The 21,199-nt window shown below is 41.3% G+C and overlaps 1 protein-coding gene across 20 annotated transcripts in view; it reads right to left on the bottom strand.

Moving 5' to 3' along the window:
• Nucleotides 1-3,741: 3,741 nt before the first annotated feature.
• The window catches only part of LOC105479183 (suppression of tumorigenicity 7 like), a 97,357-nt gene continuing 79,899 nt past the window's right edge, over nucleotides 3,742-21,199 (bottom strand). For 18 of the 20 annotated variants that reach the window (XR_003017437.2, XM_024791985.2, XM_011737052.3 and 15 more), the window contains 2 exons: nucleotides 21,043-21,182; nucleotides 3,742-4,563 (listed from right to left, as the gene is read on the bottom strand). Coding sequence is in view for 18 of the 20 variants with exons in the window: in XM_024791985.2 (XP_024647753.2) it covers nucleotides 4,465-4,563; nucleotides 21,043-21,182 (239 nt within the window). In the remaining 2 variants the exon portion in view is untranslated. Of the gene's footprint in view, nucleotides 4,564-15,958; nucleotides 21,183-21,199 lie in introns of those variants that run through there. The other 2 variants (XM_024791986.2, XR_011620918.1) reach the window with 2 other exon arrangements.

The raw sequence follows: 21,199 nt of genomic DNA, 5'->3' as shown, positions 1-21,199 counted from the left end.
CTTTTGCCTGTTGATATCTTAAAGCAGCAGAGTGGTATAGAAATTTGCAGTTATGACAGACCTGGGTTAAAAATCACAGCTGTGGCCGGGCACGGTGGCTCAAGCCTGTAATCCCAGCACTTTGGGAGGCCGAGACGGGCGGATCACGAGGTCAGGAGATCGAGACCAGCCTGGCTAACACGGTGAAACCCCGTCTCTACTAAAAATACAAAAAACTAGCCGGGCGAGGTGGCGGGCGCCTGTAGTCCCAGCTACTCGGGAGGCTGAGACAGGAGAATGGCGGGAACCCGGGAGGCGGAGCTTGCAGTGAGCTGAGATCCGGCCACTGCACTCCAGCCTGGGTGACAGAGCGAGACTCTGTCTCAAAAAAAAAAAAAAAAAAAAAAAAAAATCACAGCTGTGCCACTTGCTTTTGATATTTTGAGCAAGGTAGCTAAATTTTCTGAGCTTCTATTTTCTCGTCTGTAAAATGAGGATACGTACCTGTTCTTTTTTTTCTTTTTATTTATTTCTTTTTTTTTTTCTTTTAGAGATAGGGTTTTGCTTTGTTGCCCAGGTTGGAGTGCACTAGCATGATCATGGCTCACTGCAGCCTCAAATTCCCAAGCTCAAGCAATCCTCTCACCTCAGCCTCCCCATTAGCTGGGACTACAGGGACATGCCATCATGCCCAGCTAGTTTAAACAGTTATCAGAGATGGAGCTATGTTGCCTAGGCTGGTCTTGAATTCTTGGTCTCAAGCAATCCTCCCACTGCAGCCTTCCAAAGTGCTGAGCATATAAGCGCAAACCACTGTGCCCAGCTGTCAGATACTGAGTTTTAATTATGCCCCAAACTCCAGCCCACAGATCCTCTTCACCAAAGCTCCTGGCTGGTCTAGCCCATCATGACTTCTCTAGGAACAGTCCTTCTTTAGGACTATAAAGTATTAATAAAAGTCTGTAGATTAAGGGGCCTGCATAAAGAATTCTGGATATAGGCCCCTGTCTTTCCCAAGTTCCTCTCCAACATCCCTTGGGGTCCTCATATGTTTTTGAAGCAGCTTTACTCTGCACAGGCAGCAGGAGGCTGGGGGAGCCATGGCTCTGGGCCACAGGGGCAGATTTATTTGGATGATAGGACTAATATTTGTGTAACCTGCTGAGACCTGTGTGGGAGAGTTTAGGGTGGTTTTTCTTTTGGTGAGGGGATTTGCTCCGGTTTCACATCCATTAACACAAAACATGAGCTAGTTAGGGCCCTTGTGGTCTGCGGTAAGGGGATGCCTGTGGAGAAATGGGCCTGAGTGAGTCAGGCCAAGAGAATGTCTTCCTTCAGAGTGGAGTCAACTGGATAACTGATGAGCCAATGGTAGGATTAAGGAGGGGGAAATGGGAGGGGAAGAGAAGAGCTGACATCTTGAGGAAAGCTTTGGGGTAGTGGAGAGGTAAGGGGGTCATGGTTAGTCTGAACTCAACAATAGGGCTGAATGAATTTACCACAGGAGGCTGCCTTATATTATATGCCAAGCTGCTGGGGAAAGACTCAGGTCCTAGTCAGCCCCTGTTCTCACAAGAACATGCAGGTTACCACATAAACAATGGCATAGGCCTTCCATGGGAAGTCAACGTGACTTAAATCTACCTATGCCCTATTATCTATTTTTTGGTTTTTGGTTCTCTTTCCTGTGGAAGGAAATGGGCCTCTTCTGGCATCTCATGCTACTCTGTGCTTTTTCTTGGGCTCCAGATTCTAGCTCATAAAGATGCAAGTTTTGCAATTTCCTATAAATGGTTAAGAAAAGAGCAAGCTGTCCAGAGAGTGAGAAGTTTGAAAAGCGAAGTGGATAAGTGAGAGAAATGGTGTCCATTTGAGCCCCACTACAGAGGTTATGTGGCCCAAAAAGGAATGATGGCCAAGCAATTAATTTTTCCTCCTAGTTCTTAGCTTGCTTCTGCATTCTGATTGGCTTTAGACAACTGGCATTTAGTCTGCATTACACAAACAGACACTAATTTATTTGGAACAAGCAGCAAAATGAGAACTTTATTTGGTGCAGTCAGGGCTCCATTTAGTTCCCTCACTCTGCTTCTAATCACTACTTCTCCCAGCCCTCTATTTGATAGAGGTCTGTCCCTCAGATCAGCAATGTCTTAGCCCGTCTCCTCTCTTCCATTCCTTCCTGTTGGTACTCATTTCTTCTAACTTTTAATAAACGTTTAGGTATAATACATTACAGTAAGTGCTATTTAGATACAAACTTAAAAAGATACTATATATTTTAAGGATCTAAGAATCCTTTAGAGAAGGCACATGACTGAAGTACCTCAGCTGCACAGCCTGTAGCCAGTTTTTTTATGTAAAAGTAAGAATGCCAGCCTTAACCTAGCCCTGCAGATAAAAGCTAACTTTTATTATTACCAGCCCTGAATAATGGCAGTAATCCACACTCTTCCTTAGAGTGATGCTGTAAAAATAAAATCAAGGGCTTCAGATTAAAAAAAAAAAACAAAAACAAACATTGCCTGGCCCTGAGGGTCTGTCTGCAAAACTTCTTGTAGATCTAACTTCTGAACACTCACTGCTTCATTTCTATTCCTCCCTGTTGCAGGGAGTAATTTCTTCTCCTTTCTCTCACTTCCCTTATCAAGAACACCAACCACTAAGTCTTTGCCAAATTCTCAGACCCACTCAGGACACGAGTCTCTACATGGCTTAATAGAAGAGAGATAATTAGGATTTTTTTTCCTCAGTCTTTCTGAGGTTTTTATTTAAACGCACTCAGTGGTCACAGGGCAGAAGCTCAAGCTAGCTGGGGCGAAGGGAGGACGCCAGGGAGAGTATGTTTCTCATCCCTGGGAGGCATTCAGCCTAGCTCCTGCAGCCAAATTACAGCACCAGAGAACAATGTGATGCATTCCTGGGCAGGTCGGTGGGACCCTGGGCGCCTGGGCCTTGCGGAGAGAGGTGCCAGACACAGAGCTCTCCGTAAGCAATCCTGCAGAGCCGCCCCCTGGGTGCAGAAATGAAATACGGGAAAGCTTCACATTACACAGAGACCTGTAGCTCACACCTGGTTATTGATGGCCTTGGTGGAGGCCTCTGCCCCGACCCTCCACTTGGGAACTGCCTGCTACTACGGGGGTTGGGCATCTTTGAAGCAATGTTGGAAAACAAGAAAGAGATGGTTCCTTTTCACTCTTTGCCCTCCCTGTCAGCCTGAGCACAACCATGAGGTTACACACACACACACGTGTACATATATAGACACATACAGAACTTCTCTCAGGCTGCATAGGAGTTCTGCTCATCCTCCTCTCCTCAACAATTAAAAAAAAAAATTAGATTTCGATCCAGTAATTCAAAAAGGATACCAATAGGGTCTAGCTGTAATCAAGGAATATCTACAAAGTTACATTACCAACCTGCAGGCAACTCTTTGGTTTGGGGACCAGAACTCCGCTGGTGGGTGGTTGGGGGAAGGATGCAGAAAGGGCATGGCGAGGAGAGATCAGTGGTGAAGAATTATCACCAAAGGAGAGTGGCTGAGACTGTACACATTCACAAGGCTGGTTCATGCTGGAGACAGTGAGATGTGCACCCTATGTGCTGAGAATGATGAGACAGTCTCCTATGACTGCATAAGGTATAACTGCCAAGCCTACTGCTTATGACCTGTGGTTGTTTTAAACTCTTAACTGGGTTAGAAAACTGGATAGCTTTGGATTCCAGGGATGACCTCCGTAAGAGAGAAGCACTGGAAAAGACCAAGTGGTGGCTTTATTAGGGTAAATATATCACAGTTGCTACAGTGAATTGAGCTTTCTCAGAAGCTATTATTTTCTTTGGGTGATTGGTAGGTATAGGGCAATAGCCAGTGGGCTGTATGCCTGTCCCTGACCTCAAAGGTAAAGGGATAGAAAAGAGAGGAGTTTACAAACTCATTTTCCCACTTCCCACTCATGGCTTATATTATCTCTGAGCATCTTTGTGGCTATTCCTCATTTACTTAAGATGTTTTAGTCATTCTGGATTTGCAAATGCAAGGCAAGCATTCTCCCATTGGCCCCCTAACTGTTAACTATCCTGGCTTAAAATTTTCCTTTACTCACTTCCATTCTATGGGTATATGGATGGAGCAGCTGGACATTAGAGTTCTTTCTCTTTGACCAAAGGAGCCAAAATGTGGTGCTTTACTTCAACCCTAACAGCTCCTGTAAGCAGCCCTGGCCAAACAGAAAGGCTAAGCTGAATGAAGAAAAAAGGAAGACAACTTCATCTACAGTTGTCCTTTTTGACAGCTTCCAAGGTGGGGTTTCCCCAGGAATAACAATAATGTTCATAAGAAGCTTTTTCATATACAGAATGCTTTAGCATATACGTAATCCTCACAACAACCCTGTGAGGTAGGGGTTACTGTCACTTTACAGATGCTGTTCAGAAGAATTTGGTGATTGGTCCAAGGTCAAATGAACTGTGCGTGGCTCAGCCAGAACTCAAACCTAGGTCTTCTGACTTCAAATCTTGTGTATTCTCCTCAAAGCCTGAGGATGCCCAGGGTTGGGGGCGCCAGAGTCCCAGCACCTTCAAAACAGAAATTGATACAAAATGTTCAAGCCTTATAGGAGTCCCAGGACTGCCAGGAGAGTATATCTGAGCACGGTTTACAAAGGAACAGCCTAGGCCCTCCTGAACCTTATCAACCAATGGCTCTTTTGCCATTTCTGCCACTATTACCACCGGTACCATGTGACCACTATACAAAGTATTCCACATTTAAACAACTCTGGCTCCTAATTCTATTCCTTTTTTCCCCTTCAGATTAACATTAAAATTTTGTTTTATCTAGTCCTTTGGAAATTATGCTAAGTGTATAGACACAGTAGAAGCAGTCATGACAGAAAATTATTAAGGCTTTGGGCTTTGAAAGTATGTGTTAGAGGCCGGGAGCGGCAGCTCACGCTTTTACAGCTCACGCTTGTAAAAGCACTTCGGGAGGCCGAGTGGGCAGATCACGAGGTCAGGAAATCAAGACCGTCCTGGCTAACATGGTGAAACCCCATCTGTATTAAAAATACAAAAAAATTAGCCGGGCGTGGTGGCGGGCGCCTGTAGTCCCAGCTTCTCAGGAGGCTGAGGCAGGAGAATGGTGTGAACCTGGGAAGTGGAGCTTGCAGTGAGCTGAGATCGCGCCACTGCACTCCAGCCTGGGTGACAGAGCAAGACTCCGTCTCAAAAAAAAAAAGTATGTATTAGAATTTTCTTTGAGATTTCACTCCTTTTAAAAATGCTGTCAACTCCTGGGTTAGGAAAGCAAGATCAGGGAATAAGTATCCTAAGAAACTCCCACGCCAAGCCAGATAGATGCCTACCCATGGCCTGGTAAAGGTCCTGGGATCTCAAGCTGATGCAAACAACTTGTGTACACCAAGGCAAGGGGTCTCAATCCTGCAGAGAAACCCCTGTGAGATGAGGCAGACAGCAGATTTTCACTTGATCAAACACTTGCTGCTCTCAACCCCTCTTTGTTCTCCCATCCAAAATTTGGACCTCTGTTTAGGCACAAGACAGTGAGTAAGAGCAGCTCCAAAAGATGATGCACGCAAGGGGAACTCTTCTGTTCAATTCTGGAATGTTTTCTGTTAGAGACAGCGTAGGCTACCTATCCCACTCCTGCACCCCAACTGTTAAGACAGAAGGGAAAAGTACAATGTTCATCAATCATACACCTGGGATGCTGCAGCTCCCTCACCTGGGCCCCTGCTTGAGCTAGGGGAAGAACACCTCATGAAAACAGTCTACCTATAGTCAGGACTTCCCCAAAACAGACTTTACTTTTTGGTCCATCGATCTTGGCTCTCACTGTTCTCCCTGCTTCCCACCCCCAACTGCCTCTGCATGTGGGCTCAGAAGTCATCATCTAAAGAATTCCATTGCTCACCTCCTGCATAGCAGCACAGCCCCATGAGGCCACACACCAGATGGAGGGGATAAAAGTACGAGGTCATGGCTTCTAGCAAGAGGCTTTTTCTTAAACTAACCCTGACTCCTGGAAAAGAGGCAGAGCAGGAGAGTGTTGAATGAGCTGCTGATGACAGCAGCTTCATAGGTCTTGTGTATAAAGGAAGGAAAAAGCCAACTTGGCTTTCTGTGGAAATTTACCTACTCCCATTTTCAGGTCTACTCCTGGTCTCACATCTACTTCTTGAAGGTGTCCAAGTAGAATGCAGAGATTGTCAAACTAGAGGGTTAACTCCTTCCCAATTGTAGGGATCTATTCAGCAGGCTGCCACACACATGCTGAGGTGGAGGCCAACCCTGAACACATGCGCTGCTTCTTTAGGAATGTAACCATGAAGTAAAAGGAAACAGTAAGGAAGGTGAACTGGAACTCTGGGGAAACTGAAAAGGTCATCGATAGGCCTTCAAAATATTTGTGTGTAATAAGTAGACACAAGAGGCTGGAGGAAGATGATCATTCCTAGAATAATTATGCTTATTGGGTGACAATATACAGAAGCAACAATTACAAGAAAATGAAACAGTTTAATGGACTAGGAAGCAGAAGTCTGAGAATAAAGGAATTAGGTTAATGAGATTAATCAGAGATGGCATTCCACAGGAGGTGACTTTTGAGTTGAATTTTTAAAAGATAGCTTTATGTGTTTTATGAACTGATTGAAGGCAGTCAGAAGAAGGCATTCTAAATCGAAGAAACTGGTATGTGCTGAAACTTAGAAGCAGGAATGTACAAGCAATATATAAGGAATTTCAAGCAAGTACACATTATATACACTGGGGAATACAGAGAAATTAGAATGCTGAGATCAGGGCTTAAATAATGTGAGGTGACTGTGTGCACCTAGACTGTCAAATGGTTCAGCATCCCCTATAGAGCCACATAGTATCTTGATTTATGTCAGTAAACATCAGGGCACCTATGGAAAAGCACAAGGATGAGTCCATTTGTTACAGACACGGGGACTAAATGAGAACTACACTGTAAAGTTCAACAAAATGCTACATATCATTAACTACAGCTCCTTATCATTTGAGATTCTGGGCTAAGTAAGAGATATCAAATATCCTATCCAGTACTGTGATGCATTAATGTAGGCTTACAGGCCCAGAACCTGGCATAAATCAAGCCAAACCCTTAAGAAATTAGAATGTGAAAAGAAAATAATTTAAAATAGAAAATACATGCTGCTTTTCCTCACTCCCAAACTTAAAACTTGACTGGTCCTATATATTCTACTTGGTATATTGAATTTTTGCAGCTAGCAGATTTATCGTATCTGAGGCCATAGTGAATAGAAGAGCTGCAAAAGAGCTTTAGAGACTGCAAAACCAACTCACTAATAAATGACGAACTTTATTCTAATTTACTACCGGGTGCTGAAGTAGCAGCCAAAGGAGGAGACAAATTCTAACTTCATGATCTCTAGTTAGGTGTCTAGCTTCCTGTATTTGCTACAGGTAAAAATGGCTACTTATGGGGCTTTTGTCATACTTCTTAACCAAATTTCCCTAACTTCTGAGGACAAAAACCATAAGGGCAATCTTGTTCTTCCAAAGCAGTTCCCTGGTGCCACTTTCAGAAACAGAGTATTGAACTGTGGGTCTGACCCAGTGTGGCACTGAGTGTGTGTGTGCACATTGAATAAGCCAAAATGTGTGCCATATTCTAGGTTTCTGCTTTACTTAACTGGCAAAATTTGGTGCTGGAAGGGAGGCAGCCACAAAACAGTGATAGCATTTGTTAGTATCATCTTAGTTCTCTTCCCTCCCCTAGGTAGTTTAGAAAGGGTGATTTCTGAAACCCTTCACAAAAGCTCAAGGGTTTACATTCAACTGTGACAGCACTATGAATTCATTAAGAAGCATGTTTCAGGTTGCACTATAATTTCCCTATGTAACATAAACCCATGGAATCTGACATAAGCTGATTGCTCATGCTGGTTGTTTTATTTACATTTCTGAATGGAAAGGATTTCAATACTCATAAAATATCTAACTGGCTTATTTTTCATCTCTTCTCCCAGAGAAGCTATTATAAAATAGGCATAGAGACAGAAGTCTCAACTTGTATAACTGGTTAAGCAAACCAGGGAAATGTTATTGCTCAAAATGCAATTTTAAAAAATTCAATATGGAACTTGAGGCCAAAAAAACAGATGGTTACTCTCAATGCCATCTGAAAGATAAAAGTTCAAAAAAAAAAAAAAAAAAGGGTAACTATGCTCATTATCTTCAACCAAGTCCTATGGTAGGTAGTAGGTGGTACCTTCATAGGAGCTCAGTGGAACTGGGGTTTACTCACATCTTTTTTCTGGCAACCTAATGTTAGCAGACACACTTGCTAGTTTGAACAGGAATGCAGATGAATGGATGAAAGTGGGCTCCCTACCACCCAGAAATATGAATGTGCCTCCTTACCAATATGCTACATATTAGACCTCTGAATTAGAAGATGCCAACATGCAACTAACTTACTATCTGGAGATATATATTTTGTTAACCTAGGCAAAGAATAATAATTTCTACTTATTCCAGTAGGTGTGACAAGCTCAGAGAAGTGAGTGACAAGCTAGAGAAGTAACAGTCACCAATAAAGTAAATTCCAAAGCTGGATCCCCAGTTTTCTGCCTCCAAGTTGTTCAAATAGTTTTTCTTCCTTTCTTCTACTGCAACACTGAGTTAAATCAGTATACTCTACAACTCTCTAGTATTATTATAATGTTTACATGAGTAGTTTAGAATTTAGCCTTGGGCCTGCTCTTCTACTGTGTATACTTTCATCATTTTACCATATTTACTGATTACATGCCTAATTTGTATAAATTGAAGGAGAGGTTCTGTGCCTGTTTATTTTTTGAGATGGAGTCTTGCTCTGTCACTAGGGCTGGAGTGCAGTGGCATGATCTCGAATCACTGCAGACTTCGCCTCCCGGGTTCAAGCAATTCTCCTGCCTCAGCCTCCTGAGTAGCTGGGATTACAGGTACCTGCCACCACACCAGGCTAATTTTTGTATGTTTACTAGAGACGGGGTTTCACCATGTTGGCCAGGCTGGTCTCAAACTCCTGACCTCAGATGATCCATCCACCTAGGCCTCCCAAAGTATTGAGATTACAGGCGTCAGCCACTGCACTCAGCCTCTGTGCCTATTTTAAAACATATATCCCAAAGTCATATCCCCAGTGATCCAGCTAGTCTGTTACTGTAATGAGACAGCTCAATAAACATAAGAAATATTTTTTCAGTTACTTAAAGAGAAAATAATACTGGTGGTTCTCCCTGTAAAGAGGGAGAATTGTCAAAAATGCAGAATTGATCAGCAAAACCCAGCTATAAAGAAAGGGCAAAGGCCGGGCGCGGTAGCTCAAGCCTGTAATCCCAGCACTTTGGGAGGCCGAGACGGGTGGATCACGAGATCAGGAGATTGAGACCATCCTGGCTAACACGGTGAAACCCCGTCTCTAGTAAGAAATACAAAAAACTAGCCGGGCGAGGTGACGGGCGCCTGTAGTCCCAGCTACACGGGAGGCTGAGGCCGGAGAATGGCGTGAACCCGGGAGGCGGAGCTTGCAGTGAGCTGAGATAGTGCCACTGCACTCCAGCCTGGGCGACAGAGCGAAACTCCGTCTCACAAAAAAAAAAAAAAAAAAAGAAAGGGCAAAAAGAACCTTATTTTAGTGCCTTATCCCAATATCCTTTTATTTAATTTTTTAATTAACATGATGTGTGCCTATTTTCAGAATCAGTGACTGCCAGCTGCAGCTCTTGACATTATCAAGTGAGCTCTGGAAAATTCGGGGTAGCTCTTTCCTATTCTCTCACATGCCCAAAGAACTAAGTAATTTTGGTCCTAATTCTTACTATTCTATTCTGCTTCACGTGAAATCACATTGTTTCATATTGAAAACCACGATGGCTATTAGTTCTTATTAATCTGTCATTATTAGGAATGAGAGGATATAAAAGAGGAATATAAAATGTATGAGTGTAGAGCTTTACACTCATACACTCATACATTCATAATGCCGTAAGACATTATGGCAATTACTCTGTGAATCTGAGGTGAGACATTTCTTAAAGTTTGAATTGTGGAGCTCTCCAGTTTTTGATAAATTCTATTTTATAAACATTGTAATAAATACCGCTGCTTATAAAAAGATGAATTCCAGCTGCTGGGTATAAAGATGAAAGTACTCCACATCACATATTTGAAAAAGAATAAAGATATCTCTTTCTATATGTTCTTGCTTGACCTAACCAAATAAATTCTTCTGACAGGAAGCATACTCTATTAGTCTAGATTGACCTTTCGGGTCACTATATCTTATGGGAGGCATGTGAAAATAACTCACCAGTCCCTTCCACTCAAATAAATGAATATTCAAGAATGAACTAATCTATTGTGGCAACAGCTTCTACCTTACACTAACACATCTTCATGCCCATCTCAAACCCCCTACCACTAGACTATGAGTTACTTACGAACAGGGATTATATTTTTTACTTCATAGGTACCCAATGAATTTGAAACGCAAAGACCTGTTATATGTTATAAAACAATCATTACCATATTTTAGCATGTTACAGAACAATGAAAACCATGTTTTAAAATGCTGAGGCTCTTTAAAAGTCTAAACTTTGAAAACAAATCAAGACAGGCCCTATCGGAGTCCTTCCATTCAATAAGCCAACATTCAAAGAAGACTCTTTTCAGGGTATCCAGGACTCTCTGAACTGCATGTTCTACTGCAGTTTTTGTTTTTTGTTTTTTAAAGGTGGTATTACAAGAGCTAAAATTCACCAAGGGCAAATTAGAAAAGTCTTCACAGCTAGGGCTTAGCCGAATTAGAATCCCTGGCCTCCCAATAAGGGTTAAACCCCTAAAGGGATCAGAGTCTAATAAATAAAAAACATCCAGCTGAATTTTATCAGAGGGCAAAGTTTCAACTTTGCCCCAGCAACCAAGGATGAATTATGCATAAGATTAGTAAAGTGCTTTCGTCCACACCCTAGACAGAGAACATTTTTCTATCTCACTGTGACTGAAGGAAAACCAGCAATGTATTTGCCTGCCAAGAACAGCTGTGGCTGTACTCTTGATAGGAGTCTAACAACACTGTCGGATTAAAATTTAATTGTAAAGCTGCTGCTACCTGAGAGTAAAAGCATGAACTCTGGCTTCAGAAAGAAGCTGGGACTCCAGCATATTGAATAAATGAAGACAAGAGCTGGCATGTTCCTAACAAAAAGTGTGAGAATGTGCTCCTTTCTCCAATTGTCCCCTAAGCTGCATCTTTCTCTCTATGTCACATTGGTAATCTGCAAGGGTGCCTAAAGGAAGCACAGCCCTTTTCTACACTTTGAACAGTACATACACGTTTTATTTCAAGAATGCTTGAAATTACAGAGTGAGGTCAGAAGGTGATTATGTGCTCTGCATTCTCTGAATATCCTACTCTTAATTTTGTTGAGTATTATCGAATCCCAAATAATTTCTCTCCTTGAAGCTGGCTACTGTCAAGAAGGACCTAAGACAATCTTAATGTTATTACAGAAGAAAGATAATTTTATGATTTCATCAAATTCAGATAGAACACCCAATTAAAACCCAATATTTTATTGAGGCCTCATGAGCATTAAGGAACACACCCAAGTTTCCTACCTATTGATACAATTACTAGAAGTACCTGGGCTACCCAAAATTCCTACTTTAGCGAAAAAACTTATAGGTTATGGTATTTTAGACCAAAAGTTTATTATGTTCAGTTTATCTTTCCCCTATAATCCTTCACAAACTTGCCTTTTGATTTTGAAAGAAGACTGATATTGAAACATAAGGTATACATTTATACTTCATATTAAAACTTTAAAAAAGTAACTTAAGATCAAATTCCCTCTGAATCATTACAAACCAGGGCTTACTGTTTCTTTAGTATTATCGTACATTTTAAGCACTTAGAGAGGCTGAAGTCCTTTATGCAGTAACGTGAGTATGCAATGTAAATGACCAAGCGGCATTCTTTCTTAAGTAGCTAACTAGTAAGAGGAATGACATTGGAATGAACCAGTTTGAAAGAAAAGCATATGTGTGTTCTTTATTTTATTTTATTTTTTGAGATGGAGTCTTGCTCTGTGGCCAGGCTGGAGTGCAGTGGCGTGATCTTGGCTCACAGCAACCTCCACCTCCCGGGTTCAAGCGATTCTCCTGCCTCAGCCTCCCGAGTAGCTGGGACTACAGGCGTGTGCCACCACGCCCGGATAATTTTTGTATGTTTAGTAGAGATGGGGTTTCATCATGTTGGCCAGGATGGTCTCGATCTCTTAACTCATGATCCGCTTGCCTCGGCCTCCCAACGTGCTGGGATTACAGGCGTGAACCACCGGCCGTGTTCTTTATTTTTAAGTAATTAATTAATGTATATATGTATGTATGTACCTATTTATTTAAGACAAGGTCTTGCTCTGTGTCCCAGGCTGGAATATGGTGTTGCTATCATGGCTTACCGTAACCTCCAACTCCTGGGCTCAGACGATTCTCCTGAATAAACCTTCCAAGTAGTTGAAACTACAGGGGTGCACCATCATGCCTGGCTAATTTGTTTTTATTTTTACTTTTCATTTTTAAGAGCTCTTGCTGTGTTGCTCAGGCTGGTCATGAACTCCTGGGTTCAAGCAATCCTCCCACATCAGTCTCCCAAACTGCTGGGACTACAGGTGTCAGCCACCATGCACAGCTTTCATTCTTTAAAGCATTGGAGTTCATCAAACAGACTTAAACTGTGAAGAGCTGTGAAGTGATATATTATTGAAATCAAAAGTATGTATCATGACTAAAAGTAATAAGCTATCTTATCAATTGTGTAATTTTAGGCACATCACTTAACTTTGATGACTCAAACTTTACATCTATAATGTTCCCATGGTTTCAGGAAGTCTATGTTCCAATGGCTCCAGTAAGAATAAATGAGAATATAAGTATAATCTCTTTAAAAAAAATAAATAACTGAAGTCTGAGTTACTCTTGGTTTAGAATTGTAATATATTATGTAGTCTTACTAATTCAGTTCATTTGATTGGTAGGGGAAGGGAGCCAAACTCCACCAAGAAAAAAGCCAAAAACTTTTCTTCGATATTATAATTTTCTTCTGTACGCCATGATTCTCCCTATTTAGAGGACTATGCTGGGTCTGCAAGACAGAGATGTTTTCTAAAACAAAGATCGGTGTTTCCTATTGTGAATTATAATATCACTAGGAGAATGGGTTTCAAATGAGTGATTTATATCAATATCTAAGCACAGCTCTTCTAAAAGCTGCTAAGCACTCCACGTGTCCCAAGTGCTAATGATTAAGCAATAAATATATCAGTAGCAGTTAGTGACAAGATGTCCTAAACTTTAGCAATGAGATTTTCACTTTGAGGGGGAGAAAGATGATTAAACATATGTGAACCTCATACTTGACACATGTTAATGGGAACAAAAGGATGCTTTCTACAAACTTTAAAACTGAATTCAACTGTGGGGAAAGGATATACACATGCGTTAAAAAGTATATTGTCAGCCGGGCACAGTGGCTCACACCTGTAATCCCAGCACTTTGGGAGGCCCAGGTGGGTGGATCACTTGAGTTCAGGAGTTGGAGAGTAGCCTGGGCAACATGGTGAAATCCTGTCTCTACCAAAAATACAAAAATTAGTCAGGCATGGTGGTACATATTGTAGTCCCAACTACCTGGGAGGCTGAGGTGGGCATATGGTTTGAGCCAGGAAAGTGGAGATTGCAGTGAGCCCAGATCGTGCCACTGCACTCCATCCTGGGCAACAGAGGCAGACCCTGTCTCAATAATCATCATCATCATCATCATCATCATCAAATAAAAAGTACATTGACATGGCTGGGCACGGTGGCTCAAACCTGTAATCCCAGCATTTTGGTAGGCTGATGTGGACAGATTGCTTGAGCTCAGGAGTTGGAGACCAGCCTAGGCAACAAAGTGAGACCCCATCTCTATAAAAAAATTTTAAAAATTGGCCTAGCATGGAGGCACACACCTGTAGTTCCAGCTACTTGGGAGGCTGAGATGGGAGGATCACTTGAGCCTAGGTTGCAGTGAGCCAAGATGGAATACTGCACTCCTGCCTGGGTGAGAGAGTGAGACCCTGTCCTAAAAAAAAAAAAAAAAAAAAAAGAAAGTACATTGTCCTAACTTTTATTATTTTCTTTCTTTCCCTCTTAGAAGAGTTCAGTGCTTAGAAAATCTGGATGAATAACAATACCAGCGATTTCACAAATTTCTTAGTTTGGTTCTTTTCGAAGGAGAAAAACAAGGATGAAACATGAGAAATACCCTTCTAGGAGGTAGAGAACATCTTTTCTCTTGATCCAAAATCCCAGTTAGTAAAGAAAATTAAAATTGAATATGCCAGACTGCCCAAATAGTTTAGAGGCACCAACAATGGAACAAATATGTAAACATTTAAAAATTTTGACCTGTCACACAATAAATTTATTTTATTATCTGTATTATCTCTGGGAAACAACTCAGATTTATAACTGTGGAAATAGCATGGTTATAGAATATTTTACAGAAATATAAGTTTAGTTATATTTCAAAATGTTTTTAAAACTGTATCAGTTCTTTTGAACTAAAAAAGTCTCATAGCTTTGAAAATAATCCACTTTCAAACAAAGTGAAGAAATTTATTTTAATCATTAATTTAATTTCTGAATGTGGCCCTAGGTATTTAATAAAGAAGTATACAACTATCATGTCACAGGTTATAATAACGGAAAACTCAGAACCTTTAAAAAAATCATATATTTTTCAATTGGTATACATTAATATCTAGTTATAATTGTTTATTAACTCCCCCGGTTCTGAAGATCAATCTTTCTTTTCCCTGAAAAAAATGGTAAGAATAGTGGACAAATCTTCCCAAAAGTTTTGTTCACTTTTCAGTGAAAGCCACTTGGCATTTTTATCTGCTTATTCTTTTAAAAATGTAATTTGGGAAGAAAAATTTTAATTATTTTTGAGAAGGGGCTGAAGAAACCCCAGTGAGACATTCTGTAGAGAGGTTCTTTGTTAGTGTAACATCTGACCTTCTATATCTTTGGAAATCATGCAACTTGGCTAATGTAGTCCTTAAAGAATTAATCAAGCAGATTGTAAGGCCCTAGTTACAGTGGAGCCAGCCAATTATGAGTTGCTCAGAAATTCATCATTGGCATGTCCAACCACATTTTCCCACATAAAGATTAGTAGAAGTATGTGGAAACAAAGCCCATTCCCACTGCAGCACAGCTACAATATGCGTTCAGTAAAACAGACTTCAACAAAGTTTTGCTGTACTAAAACAGATAATTTATTTGCGAATCTCTGATTCCTACCTTTACCTGTAACACCCTTTTTTGCCAAAACTGCAAAGACTACCCTGTTTAGTTAAAACCAAACTAGGGACTTCTTTTTTTTTTTTGAGATGGAGTCTCGCTCTGTTACCCAGAATGGAGCACAGTGATGCGATCTTGGCTCACTGCAACCTCTGCCTCCCAGGTTCAAGCAATTCTCCTGCCTCAGCCTCCAAAGTAGCTGGGATTACAGGCAAGCGCCACCAGGCCCAGCTAATTTTTTTTGTATTTTATTTTATTTTATTTTTCTGAGACAGAGTCTCGCTCTGTTGCCCAGGCTGGAGTGCAGTGGTGTGATCTCGGCTCACTGCAAGCTTCTCCCGGGTTCACGCCATTCTCCTGCCTCAGTCCTACTGGGACTACAGGCGCCTGCCACCTCACCCGGCTAGTTTTTTTTTTTTTTTTTTTGTATTTCTTAGTAGAGACAGGGTTTCACCGTGTTAACCAGGATGGTCTCGATCTCCCGACCTCGTGATCTGCCTGTCTCGGCCTCCCAAAGTGCTGGGATTACAGGCTTGAGCCACCGCGCCCGGCCTTTTTTTTTTTTGTATTTTTAATAGAGACGGGGTTTCACCATGTTGGCCAGGCTGGTCTCTAACTCCTGACCTCAAGTGATCCCCAGGCCTCGGCCTCCCAAAGTGCTGAGATTACAGGCGTGAGCCACCATGCCTGGCCCCAACTAGGGACTTTTATATTTAAACACACTTCTGAATTCAAAACACTAAAGTCACATATCACAAGCCTGAGTTTATCAATAAGTTAGTGAAACCCCCAAGACCATCTTTAAGTCTTTTCACGGTTGTGATAACACCCTCCCAAGCCTTGCTAAGAAGAACACTTTTCTTGCAAGAGAGAAATGAAAGGGGCCAGAGTAGAAGATTGGTTCTCTAAGGAGAGGGCAGTGCTGTTCTTAAATAAAGAAGCTCCTTTCAGATAAGCAGAATCAGATTCCAGTTCAGTTGGTTTGCTGGCTACCCTTACTTTGAACTCTCATATTTAATCCAGCAGGCTTCAAAGCAGGTGAGAAAATGACCTACCACTTAAAAGCAATTTTTCCTTTTTCAGGAATTCTGGCCTTCGAGAATATCAGCTCTGATATAAGCACATTCCACATCTCCAGGGATTTATGCAACACTTTTTCATTGCTCTGTGTCTAATGTCAGACTAGGTTTTCATCTCAGCCAGGAGAAAAATCAGGGGGAAAAAATCCTAACTTGCTAAAAATGAAGTCTTATTCCACATAGCCTTATACCATGCAAAAGAAGAGGCATTAAAACCATTAGCCATTCTAGTTAATTCCCTTTCATTTCTCTAAATCTGATGTACAGTGAGAATTATTTAAATTCAGTCTCCACTGCCTGGCCTCACAATAACGCAATTTTTGTAACAAATGCATTTTAAGAAATTCAAATTCAATTTGCTCTGGCATGTGAGCTATTACGAAAAGATATTAGATAAGAAAGAGACAATGGTAACAATAAAGAAATTTAGGAAAATTTTTAAAAGTCTGTCTTCTGAAATACAACAAGTATGTCTCAAAGATACTTCATCAATTTCTACTTTATTTGGCCATCAAATATCTGGGTTAACTGGAAATGCTAACACAGACAGTTTGTTACTTACCAACAGGTTCTGTTCTACAAGGTAGTTGCTTAGAACCTGAAACATTTCTTCACTTTCTACATTCATATACACATAATGTGCCAAAAGCATAGTAGTAACAATATATATATATATTTTTGAGACAGGGTCTTGCTCTGTTGCCCAGGCTGTAGTGCAGTAGTGAAATCTTGGCTCACTGCAGCCTCCACCTCCCAGGCTCAAGCGATCTTCCCATTTCAGCCTCCTGAATAGCTGGGACCACAGGTACACACCACCACACCTGGCAAACTTTTCTGTATATTTGATAGAGATGGGGTTTCACCATGTTACCCAGGCTAGTCATGATCTCCTGAGCTCAAGCAATCCACCTGCCTTGGCCTCCCAAAGTGCTGGGATTACAGGCAGGAGAGCCATTGCACCTGGCCTACTAATAGTGTTTTTAAAATTATACCCAACCACCATTTATACTACAGTTTCTACGGAAAAATGCATTTTGAGCTGACTGTTAGGACATGTCTCCTTTAAACAAGAAGGAGGTAGGGTTTCCCACTATTGTTGCACTTTGGTGATGATGATGACAATGAAGGTAGCAACAACAGCTAACATTCACCTAGTTTTCACTGTGGGTAGACATAGTCCTTCCTAACACTTGAATCTTTTAAAGTCATTTAACGCTCACCAAAACCCATGAGAGGTAGTATTATTCTCATTTTACAACTAAGGCTAGAAAAGGTTAAGTAACTTACCTGACGTTGTACAGCAGTGTTTCAGGGCTAGAATTCAAAGCACCTCCAGAGTCTATTTCATAACCACTCTGCAATGCTGCCTCTTTTCCACCTTGACAAGGCAGCACTATTGAGCTGTTCTAAATTCCTCTTATTAGGCATAGAGTACAGCAAGTTTCCCCAAGTTTTAAATGTATATATAGGATCACCTGGGGATCTTGTTAAAATGCAGATTCTGATTCAGAAGGTCTGGAGTGGTGCCTGAAGTTATGCATTTTTAATGAGCTCCTGGGTGATGGTGATGCTCCTACTGCATAGAGCACACTCTATGAAGTGGCGAAGAAGTGTAATTTAAGCCTCTAGTTCCCTTGCTGTTTGTCTGTCTATAAAGGTATTAACACATTGTGTTTATAAGCTGGAAACTGGCCGGGCATGGTGGCTCACGCCTGTAGTCCCAGCACTTTGGGAGGCCAAGGTGGGTTGATCACCTGAGGTCAGAAGTTTGAGACCAGCCTGGCCAACATGGCAAAACCCCATCTCTACTAAAAATAAAAAAGTTAGCCAGGTGTTGTGGCACGTGCCTATAGTCCCAGCTACGCAGGAGGCTGAGGCAGGAGAACTGCTTGAACCCAGAAGGCGGAGGTTGCAGTGAGCTGAGATCACATGGTTGCACTCCAGCCTGGGTGACAGAGCGAGACTCTGTCTCAAAAAGAAAAAGAAAAAGAAAAAGAAAAAAAAAGCTGGAAACTGCCCATACCACAGTCATTTCCCATTAACTCTTAATGGAACCTGACTTTGGAAATCCTGCACAAATACTGGTTTGCAGGAACTTTCAGTAAATACTTAGCCTTTAGGGTTTTAAAATGTACATGTAAGGGCCACAGGGATAAAAATGGGGCTCTAAAAGTTTTACCATTAGGCACATTCTTAACACTATATACCATCACCTATACAGACACCAAAATAAATGCTTGTTCATTATCCATCAACTGGAAAAGCAGTATATCAATAACTTTTGGTCTGCAAAAGAAGCTTCCACTTTAAAACATGTAATTATTCATTCTCAGTCTCTGCTAGAGGAGTGCTAAGGAACTTACGCTATGTAATCATAAAGGTTCTTCTGGTGCCATTAGTGACTGCCTAGGTAAAGGCAGACACTATATACATTAATTGTAGCTAGTACCCCATGGAAATATACTACTAACAGTTGGTATAGATCTATTTCAGATTCTAGATCTCCCTCCTTGCTCTATTTCACTTCCTTCCCACTCCACTTGCCTGAGACAAATCCAAGAATCATCTCTCCCATTGCTTGCCTGTGATCTCACATACACAGTTGCACATTTTCTTTCCAGCTATTAAATGGATGGAATTCTCTTTCTAGGCCATTTTTATTCCATGCCAGATTACATAGTAAGGTTATTTAAGTTTGAGATGCACTCACTCAACTATTAGCACTATTGCAAACAACAGTTACGAGTGTGATCACTGAGTGTTCATTTTACACTAAAAAGAAATAGAATAGTCAGTTTCCAAACCAAATAGCTATACTCCCTGAACAACAGTGGAAAGTCATTCTTCTTGAAGTTTGACCCAGAATCAAGTGCAGACTCAGACTCCTAGGCCTACAGCCAGTGGCAACTTAACACATTATATGGCTGACCTTCAGGGAAAAAGGGAAACCACTGCTCTTACCACTGGTGCCAGAAAAAAGCCAACTAATCTTTAAGGCACAAAATAAACTATTCTTAAGGCAGAAAAAGAAACTGTGAGGAAACAAGTTAGAATGGAGGCATATAGAGAAAAATACAGAAAATATATTACCAAGTAAGGACTAGTTTTTCCATGGTTCTCAGTGTTTTTATTTTGGGGAATATAATTAATCAGCATTTTCTTTTTGGGTTTTAACTCTTATTACCTGGTAGAAATGCAAAGATGTACAAGAAAGATGCATTTTTAAAAAGGCTTGGAGGCTGGGCCTCACGCCTGTAACCCCAGCACTTTGGGAAGCCGAGGCGGGTGGATCATAAGGTCAGGAGATTGAGACCATCCTGGCTAACATGGTGGAACCCTGTCTCTACTAAAAATACAAAAAAATTAGCTGGGCATGGTGGCAGGCGCCTGTAGTCCCAGCTACTCGGGAGGCTGAGGCAGGAGAATGGCGTGAAGCCGGGAGGTGGAGCTTGCAGTGAGCCGAGATCATGCCACTGCACTCCGGCCTGGGCAACTGGGCAAGACTCCATCTCAAAAAAAAAAGAAGAAGGCTTGGAGACTTAAAGGCAATTATCTTTGCTAATTTTACTTTGAGCCAGTGACATTAATTAACAAGTTTATATAGAAGAGTAAATAGTTGCTGGGCATGGCGGCTCATGCCTGTAATCCCAGCACGTTGGGAGGCCGAGGCGGGCAGATCACTTGAGCCCAGGAGTTCAAGACCAGCCTGGGCAACGTGGCAAAACCCTGCCTCTACAAAAAATACAAACATTAGCTGGGCATGGTGGCATATGCCTATAGTCCTAGGTACTCGGGGGGCTGAAGCAGGACGACTGTTGAACGCAGGAGGCAGAGGCGGCAGTGAGCTGAGATCGTACCACTACACTCCAGCCTGGGTGACAGAGTGAGACCTTATCTCAAAAAAAAAAAAAAAGAGTCAATAGTGATGGGATACCCACTCTAATATCAGTCCTCAAGTATTAACTGGTTCAGGAATTGGGGAAGCAGTTCAAAACTAAAGGGTAAAAATGAAAATAAAGATCTACACATGGTTCTATATCCAAGCCTGGGGAAGGTCAGTAAGAACAAGCAGACACAATAACTTGGAGAATCTTTGAGACATAGGCACATTCTGTACCTAGGGACCAATGTCTCATCTGTCCCCCTGCCTTATGTACTTATTATCCATCCTAGTTGTGCTCTTGAGTTTAAAGTTCAACAAATCCTGAGAACGAACGATTCCATTTAAATGAAAAAAATCAAAGGGTTTGTTTACAAAATAGGGTATTTTTTAAAATACCAAAGATAGTAACAAATGCTATGTTTATCATCAAAAGTGATCCATAAGAGCAAACTTTATAATGTTATACTGTTATAATCTTACATTGTATTCTTTAAACTTTTAAGCAACAGAAGTAGCTCAGATCACCAAAAATTTATGTTTGACATATTTATGGCAGCAGCTATACAAATCAATTCCTTTAATTTACAACAAATATCTTCCACTGTTCAGCTGAGTTAGCACAGGCAGATCAGAGATGGTTTCTTGTGTGCTTTACAAATAATCCACACAAGTCCTTGAGATCATACTTACAGCTTTAGCAAAAAAACCCATGATTTCAGGAAACTGGTGTGTGAGAATGGCTATCATTGCTGTAGAAGAGCAAAATCCTGCTGTGAAATGGATGAACAAAGGAAGCTCCTTCTTTGGGTAAACAGAAACATGATGAAAGGCTGCAAGGGAGAATAGG

Source organism: Macaca nemestrina, chromosome 1 (assembly GCF_043159975.1).
Source record: "Macaca nemestrina isolate mMacNem1 chromosome 1, mMacNem.hap1, whole genome shotgun sequence".
Taxonomy (NCBI): domain Eukaryota; kingdom Metazoa; phylum Chordata; class Mammalia; order Primates; family Cercopithecidae; genus Macaca; species Macaca nemestrina.
Note: the sequence above shows the minus strand (reverse complement) of the source record. Positions and strands in the feature narration are given on the sequence as shown.